This window comes from Equus asinus, chromosome 1 (assembly GCF_041296235.1).
Source record: "Equus asinus isolate D_3611 breed Donkey chromosome 1, EquAss-T2T_v2, whole genome shotgun sequence".
Classification (NCBI taxonomy): domain Eukaryota; kingdom Metazoa; phylum Chordata; class Mammalia; order Perissodactyla; family Equidae; genus Equus; species Equus asinus.
Genome location: NC_091790.1, coordinates 193,562,984 through 193,571,767, shown reverse-complemented (window position 1 = coordinate 193,571,767; position 8,784 = coordinate 193,562,984). Strand labels below are relative to the sequence as shown.

Below are 8,784 nucleotides of genomic sequence, written 5' to 3'. Positions count from 1 at the left end.
TCATTCTTGACCAAAACACTTTAATTTACAACTTTAATGTACAATATGAAGTCTGTAATTTCTTGAAATTCTCACCTGGCCCCTGCAGAGAAACAAAAGTGGAAAGCTTTAAGTACTTTTATTTTCAATAATTCAAATCCACAATTCATGTTCATTCAATTATTCAGGCATTCGCTGAGCACCAATCATGTAAACAGCCTTGTGACAGGAGAGAAGCAATATTATCTTGCTCTCTCAAAGGGTTTACAGTCCAGTCACTAAAACAAGATGTTAATAATTGTGTGCGGGAATACTGGGAAATCTGTAAGACGACGGGAAGAGGTTAGTGCTAGCAGACAGGTCAACACAGAGAAGCAGGAGGCCTGGTAAAGACTGGGACCTCTCACTGTCCACAGCAAAGCTACACACAAAAGCTGTAAAACAGCTTAACTGCCTGCCCTTTGCTGACACTTTTTCCCCATCCCCTCTTCCCTACATACTCAAAATCTACTGTAATTTTCATGACAATAAGGTGCTTCCAATTAAAATTATAATGGCAATATTAACAGCATGATTTAATGGGAACAACTATCATTTAAGGCTTCCTATCCTTTAAAACAATTTCCAAATGACAGCAATTATTAAATTGCAATGATTAATTTAAGAACATGTTCAATGAGAATGTCTTAACCCCTGTGGGGCCTGTGGGAAAGGGACTCCTCCTAGTACCCTCCTTTTGAAAGAAGAAAAACTCTGACTTCCTGATCTGGAAAATGAAAGGGCCATAACCCTTTACTGTTTAAAGAGTTAATTTCCTGCTACTTCATATCATAACATTCCCATATGCTGGAAGTTTCCATTTAAACGCTGAAGGTAGAACACCGTATTCTTACAACTATAAGCTCCACACCTGTCTAGTCCACCCCTGTGATCCCTGTGCAGAGTTTGGTCTTTGATCAATAGATGGATAAATGGGACCCTAAATTACAACATAACTTAGGAAAAAAGAATTTTTTAAAACATACAATGAAAAAGAAGATGAGACCAAAAGTGGAGGGGGAGGGAGAAAGACAGCAAATGTGAAAATACTCAAGGCAGAAATTAAGACACATCAGATATAGTTAATTGTTCTTCAGGCTGTTAGAAAATGCACTGTTTCTTAGAGACCATCATAGGTGCAAAGTCAAAACATGTTTATTGACAAAAGGTAAATGTAACTTTAAAAAATTAGGAATTGGGGCCAACCCACTTGGAAAGAGCTGAGTCTGCACTTTCAGTCTTCATCATCAGGAAGGATGCCTAATTCCTCATCCGTCCACTGAGAAGGATCTGGATATGGAAAGTGACCCTGGCGACAACCATTAAAAAAAGTCAAGATCTATACTCCATACAGCTAATTAAATTTAAAAAGAACTTGGAAGGAAAAAAATGTGATAAGGCTGTCACATACACGGCCCCTGACATACCACAGAACAAATTCTACTACTTTAACTCTTTGATGGTCCAGCTGTTCTTCAATCTGTTAACATAGGCTGTGGCCTCAACGTGAAAAGCCTGCCCATTTTGGAGCTCCCAGCCTGAGCTGGCATTTGAGTACGTGTTTGTGATGGAGGGGAGGGGGAATGGAGGCAACAGATTTCAGATACCCCACATCTCAACAGTGTCGTGACACCCTGGCAAAGCATAACAAATGTCTCACTGTCCTGTCATTCCTGCTGGGAGATGTGGGAGCCTCAGGTGAACTCCCCCCTCTTCAATCCTGATTGAGGCCTCTCTGGCTGCATCATCGCCTCATGCCAAACAGCCGCATCTACTCCTGACAGCTGGCCTCCAATGAGATAGGGGTGTCCCTGTGCTCCCAGCTCAGACACTAAGCAGCTCCTTACTGCGTGACAAGGGCACAGAGAAGTTCCAAGAGAAAATGGGATCTTAATCAACCTGATGTTCCTAAAATTTGTACACTGTTTAAGGTTTTTTTCCTATCCTAAAAACAAAGCCAAATTTACTAAACTTCAAAGTATTCTGGATCAACAAGCAGATTTCAATGGCTTAAAGATGGAATCACCTAGAGAAGAGGGCCAGTGCAAATGTGATAAAAGCTCCATTGAGGCTAATGACATGTTAGAAAGTCACCAGTAACTAACTTCCCTCCTCAAGACACACTAGCCCACCCCAACCTGGCTGCTTTGGGCCTCTGGACAGGCTAGAGGACATTCATCATTTAAAGGAATTTAAGTGTGAAATTTAACCCACCAATGAAGCCCTAGTTCAGAACGTAAAAGAATTAGCTTCCAATCTCCCTTCCAAATATGGCAACCTAACAGAAACCATGAGACACGGACCACCTACATGTACCCCTTGAGCAGAAAAGGCCAGCTACGATGCTTCATTAAATAACAGGATTCCTGCATCTACAGAAAGGACAGCGTGGTGAAGGGATGTATCCAGATAGGAAAAGGGTCCACAAACAGAAAAAAGACAAGCTAAGCTATTAACACATCTTCCCTCCCCCCACCCAAAAAAAGGATAAGAATCCCTCTCCTGCACTTACCAGTACAGCGTCTGAGTCGTGCCAAAAGCGCCAGAGAATCCAGAACCACATGGTTGCACTGAAGAACTCGGCCTGGATCACTTGGGATCTGGTCAGCTGGGGGAACTGCCTGTACCGGGGCTGGATGTGCACGTCGCCACCGGCACTATGAGACAAAACAGAGAGGTAAGCGGCTTGCTATATCTTCAGCGTGTGAAGTCCTCCAAAACCGAGTAACATCCAGAAACTAAACCTGACAGTTCTCATCTCCTCTACGAAATACAGAATGAGAGAGCTCCACAATACCTCAAAATACTCCGTTTTCATAAGCTTGCTTTAAACTTGTGTAGCAGCAAAAACTGGCCTGAATTGACAAAAGGTTAATTATGATTTTCATTTAGTGAATATTCATGTGTTTTACACCATAAATACCAATGTGTTGATGGGGCTTTGGTAAGGGATTGTGAACCTGTAGCAGCAGGTCACCAGCCGACCCAGAAAAACAAATCAGCGAATCAATTTTGTTCTGTTTAGCCTATTTCAAAGGCAAATTGTCTTCGGTGCTATTACAGTATTTATTAAAAGACCACCAGATGGGAAAGAGGACCCAGCAAATCCTTTTTAATAAGCTAATAGCTCAGAACAAAGCAAAGAGCTTTAAACACTAAGTTTCCACAAGTTTTTCTGATTTTTGCTTTTTCATTTAGATACTGTTGACGAGCTGTTGCATACAATCCATAAAAGCTAGACTCAGTTTATTCAGCTGGATTATAATTATTATGGGTTGAATCTAATTTAAATAATAGAATTTGCACTTAATGGGACTACTTTCAAGTCCTATTCAGCAGCTATACATACACTACCACAAAGAAATGGATACAGAAATTTAAAGAGAATTCTTATATAAAATATGTTCACAAATTTCAGTCCAGGTAAGAATCAGCTTATAAAACAATGTTCTCTTTTCTGCAATATGGGAATAAATACCTGTGCCAAAACTGCACTAAAATTTCTTCAAAATGTGTAGATTTGTGAACATTAATTATTTCTATGGTTCTTTATACATATTAGCTAGTACCCTGTTTATTATCCCCTCTCACCCTAAAAGATGAGTTATTATTTATTAAGTGTTTACCATGTGCCAGGCACCACACTAAGCATTTTATATGCATTATCATTTAATTTTCATAACAACCTTATGAGACAGATCCTATGGTTATTAATGTTTACAAATGAGGACACTGGGGTATTGTTTGATGGCAAAGCCCGAGCTCTTAAATACTGCCCGCAAACAAACATTAATAATTTTCTCATTTTATGAATCAAAGACACAACTGTTAACTAGAATTCCCATCAGCTTGATAAAACCAGTGTTACCATGCTAAAGTGATAAAATTCCATTTTTATGTAAATATCCAATATATAACATTTTTTATTTGGAAGGCTCTATATAAAAGATTACTAGTAATTAGCTATGGATGGTAGAAGAGGTGGTTTTTATTCTTTTTGCATACATGTGTGTATATACATATATGTGTACGTATCTATTTATTTTCAGTGACCACATATTACTTAAAAGGCTCCCTCAAGTATCACCACTTTACAGCCTGAAGAATATATTATCACACTGTTTCTGTAATGCCATCATATGCCAATTTTATTTGACACTGTTTATTCAGGACCTAACTGTGCATACAGATACTGTACATACATGATACATACAAACCATGAGGGGTAGTCAATATATTGCAACAGGCTTCCTCCTCGATAAGTTTTAGATACACTCTAGTTATTAGGGCCCATCAGTTAAACTCACTAAAATAAGATTTGAGAATTATAGTCGAAACCCACTCCCAGGAACTCTCCCCATTTCATTATTTCTAGAGTGACATGTTGTTTTTACTATGACTTGAAATAAGTGAGTCATTGACTGAAGGTGGAAATATTTTTGAACAAAGATTTGAAAGACTGAAATTACAGAAAAGGAACAGATGACATAGAATTGCCATACTGGCATAGAATTACAGAATATAAAGATTCCACAAACGCCTAACCGACTGTGTTATGTTCCAAGCCGGGTTGTCAACTGCACTGTGACAAACGAGATACAGTGAACAACCCTCCAAACTGAAACTACGATGTCAGATGAAATTAAAAACATTTTTTTTTTAGGAGGAGGAGGATTAGCCCTGAGCTAACATCTGCTGCCAATCCTCCTCTTTTTGCTGAGGAAGTCTGGCCCTGAGCTAACATCCGTGCCCATCATCCTCTACTTTATATGTGGGACGCCTACCACAGCATGGCTTGCCTAGGGGTGCCATATCCACACCCGGGATCTGAACCAGCGAACCCCGGGCCGCCAAAGGGGAACGTGCGCACTTAACCACTGCGCCACTGGGCTGGCCCCTAAAAACATATATATTTTAAATACATCACTGACCAGGCACACAAGGAAGGAATCTACCAGGGTAAAATCCAAGTAAAAACAAGGCCTGGAAACTCTGCAAGCACCGAAGCTGGCATTCACCTTGAGGGTTTCTGCCATGCCCTGGAGTCTTTAACCTCCATGTGGACAGCTACATGGGGTGTGGAGGACAGGAGAAGCCGCCTGGTGCCCACCCAAGATAAGGGGTCTAGTTAGTAGACCCCTGAATAAAGTTGCAGACCCACCATATAAGGGTGAATGAGAAATAAACCGGCCAGGAAGGAGGGAACAGGAATTTGTTACCAGAAACCGGGGATCAGGTGGGTCTGCACCCAAATTCACACCACCTGGGTTGGACCTGTGTGTTCCAAAACACTCCTAAGCCAAAAGTTTAAAGTGATCTTGGATTGGTAACACCCTCAAGAAGCAACACCTCAAAGAATTCCAGCAGATACAAGTTCCAGGGAAAATGAGCAGCTCACAGTCAAAAATTACAAGGAAATAAGACACTATGAGTGAGAATCAGCAAAACAGCAATACCAAATCCACGAGACTTACAAAGTCGAAAGCGACAATTTATAATACAGAAAATAAGTCATTTTTAAATAAAAAGAATGCGAGATTAAGAACAAGGAAAAAGAAACTATAAAGAACAAATAAGTTTGAAAAAAACCAAACAACTTCTAGAAATAAAAATGTAACCATTTGAAATAAAAAGCATTAAAGCCTGGTTTAGACACAACTAAGAAATATGAAAAGCAGGTGAGGAGGATGAGAAAACCCGACAGGCCCAATTCTCGCCCCATAAGGAGAAAACAGAATGCAGAAGAAACAATATCTAAAGAAATAATGGCAGTTTCAACCCAGGATTTTTAAGTGTCAAGTTTGAAAACAAAAATGCATCATAACTCTCTGCAAAAGTTACATTTTAAAAACATAAACCAGATCATATTACTCTCCTGCTTAAAAGCCTCGAATGGCTTCCCTTCATCATCCTTAGAATAAAACCCCCGACGCTACAGGGTCCCCCTAATCTGGTCATGTGTCGTGTCGTCATCCCATCTCCCCACGTCTCGGACCTCACCTCTACCACCCTAACCTTTGCTCATCGCTCTCCAGCCTCACCAGCTTGCTTGCCCATCGTCAGCAGTCAGAGCCTCTACACTTGCTGTCTTCATCATCTGAAAGGCCCCTCCTGGCATCTTTGTGCAGCTGGCTTCTCATCACTCAGGTCCCAGTTCAAATCAGACGCGCAGGCACGCATTCCCACATCATCCTAGGTACAGTAACCCATCCACCTCCACCCCAGGCTTTACTTTCTTCATGCCACTTAGAGTACCTCAACATGTTCTCTACTTCTTTGTGTCCTTTCCCCAGAACGTAAGCTCCATTATCTTTCTTGTGTTCTGCTCTATCTTCAGCACCTAGAAAGGATCCTGGCATCTAGATGATGCTCCATAAATACTTATTCATTTAATTATCACACACACTGTCAAATAAGTGTATGTTATAAAAAGTACCAAGACTTCACTGAAGGGGAGCACCTCCCAGTCTCCTTATGCAGGGTCAAGGGCTATTGCTAGTGGCTCTCCATCGCTGTCTTTGCTCAGGTCACACAGGCCTTTTCCTTCTTCCCACCCCACACCTATCCCAGCTCCATAACCTTGATTGACAGGTGACTTTAGGCAAGTCACTCCTTTAATTTTCCTGAGTCTCAGTTCCCTAATAAAAACAACAGTTAAATAAAATTTGCATGTTCCTTACTAGGCACAGGCAACTGTCTTAAAACACTTCAGAGAATTATAATTCATTTGGTTCCCTGGAAATCGACATTATTATCCCCATTATATGGATGAGAAAACTGAAGAATTAAGAGATCAGAAAACTTTTCCAAGGTCAGACAGCTAATATGTGACAGAGGTGGGATTTGACTCCAAGCAGTCTGGGGCCAGAACCCTGCTTTTAACCACCATCCTGCGCTGCCTCTTGGTAAAGTGTAGATGCCGGTCGAAGAGGCCTCGAACATCACCTGGGAAAATCCAAGGTACTATTTTTAGTCCTGCTCTTACCAATCTCTCTGCATTACCCACTCGATTTTGGCAGGTGTGCCCTCCCCTTGGCTTCCCAGCACTACACTCTCCAGTCGGCTTCTTCAGCCGCCTCATGAGTGACTCTTCTTTGCTCACTCTCTTAAATTCTGGTATTGCAAGAGTGAATCCTAATGTAAACGATGGACTTTGGGTGACGATAATGTCAATGTAAGCTCATCAATTTTAATAAATGTACCACTCTAGGGGAGGATGTTGATAATGGAGAAGGCTATGTATGTGGGGGACAGGGAGATATGGGAAATCCCTGTACCTTCCGCTCAATTTTGGTGTGAACCTAAAACTGCTCTTAAAGTATGTTTTTTAAAGAGAAAAATTCCGATACTGCCCAAGCACCCACTTTCGGCGCTCTGTGTAGTTGCCTCCACTTCTATGCCTCAGAGAACTAATTCTCCAGCCTGCAGCCTGTGATATTACAGAATTAAAACCTCTCCACGACCGCTACCGCCCCGGTTCTAAATTCTTCAGCCAGGCATCAGGACCCTCTACCATTCCCTCCCAATGCCCCAAGGTCTCCAGCCTCATCTCTGCCACTCCCTGCCTCGCACCTGAGCTTCATAACACACCACACAGGTGCTTTCTCTGCCGGGAACGCCCTCCCCTCCCCAACTCCTGCTCTCGCTTCCGGATTAGCTCCGGCTCATCTCCACATTCAACCGTGAATTTCCCGAGGGCAGCTCCCCCTGGTGCAGGGATGGCCGGCACACAGTGTTTAATATGTGCCAAGCGAGCCGAGTCTCCCACGCCCGCACGGTCCCCCTCTTCTCCGGGGCCCGGCGCCGCGGAGCCGAAGGGAAGCACTGCCCCACGCGCCGTCGGACTACAAGCCCCAGCATGCCTCGGGGAGGAGGTTGCTACAGGCACTGATACGCCCCAGGTGACCGGCGTCAAGGTGACCGTAACCCGGAGACTGGCTCTTTCCGTTAAAAGCAGGCGTGGCCCTCACCCCAAGCCGACACTCACTGACGGACTCCACCGCCTCCAGCCGCCCGTACGCGGCGGCCTAGGAATAGGCGGCCTCCAAGGCGAACGAACGGCGCCACCCGCGTCAGAGAAGACATGGCAGCTCGCCTCCGGACAGCGGTCCCCAGCCGCGCCGCCGCCCTTACGTCACTTCCCCCCGACGCCCCGCCCCGTGACGCCAGGGGCGTCGCCCCGCCCATCTCCCCCGAGGGTGTCGTATGGGAGGGAGGGAAGCAGCCGTTGTGTCTCAAGTTTGCGTTTCAGTCCCCTCGGTGGGGAGGGCCTCCAGGGCCGCTGTCCGAGAGCGCTGTCTGCACAGAGGGACCCGGCGAGTCCTGGCTCAGATGGTGGGAGGCGCACTCTGAATGGTGCTGGTGGGCTTAGGCGTTGCTAAGAGCCGGTCTTGCAGAGCTCCGCTGGGCGGAGCCACACCCTTCGCCCTGGGATGGGCGTGCCTCCTGGAGGGCGATGGGGACGCCCCGGGGCCCGGGCTCCGCGCTCCGCTTGAGAGGACTGGCTCTGTTACGTGTGCTAAGAAACTCACACCGAGTCTGAACTCGTTCCGCCCTGCCTGTGCTGATCTAGACGGTATTTTTCCACCTGGACCGGCCACTGTCTGCTCCTCCTGAATTAACTGCCTTCCCGACCCTCTTAGGCTGCCAAATCCATTCTGAACCAGTGGTCCCTCCCAAAGCCAGTCCTTTGTACTCTTCTCTCCTGCAAGAGGGTCACAACGGTATCTTTAAAGTCTTCATTGTTTTATTGTTGTTCTGCAAACT

At 44.4% G+C, this 8,784-nt stretch overlaps 1 protein-coding gene across 1 annotated transcript; it reads right to left on the bottom strand.

Annotated features, from left to right (window-relative positions):
- NDUFB2 (NADH:ubiquinone oxidoreductase subunit B2) lies at positions 1–8,225 on the bottom strand. The gene is made up of 4 exons (XM_014859240.3): positions 8,006–8,225; positions 2,531–2,675; positions 1,229–1,327; positions 1–82 (listed from the first exon to the last, which is right to left on the bottom strand). The coding sequence occupies exons 1-3, from the start codon at positions 8,203–8,205 to the stop codon at positions 1,253–1,255; spliced, it is 420 nt and encodes a 139-aa protein (XP_014714726.3). The 5' UTR covers positions 8,206–8,225; the 3' UTR covers positions 1–82; positions 1,229–1,252.
- Positions 8,226–8,784: the final 559 nt, after the last annotated feature.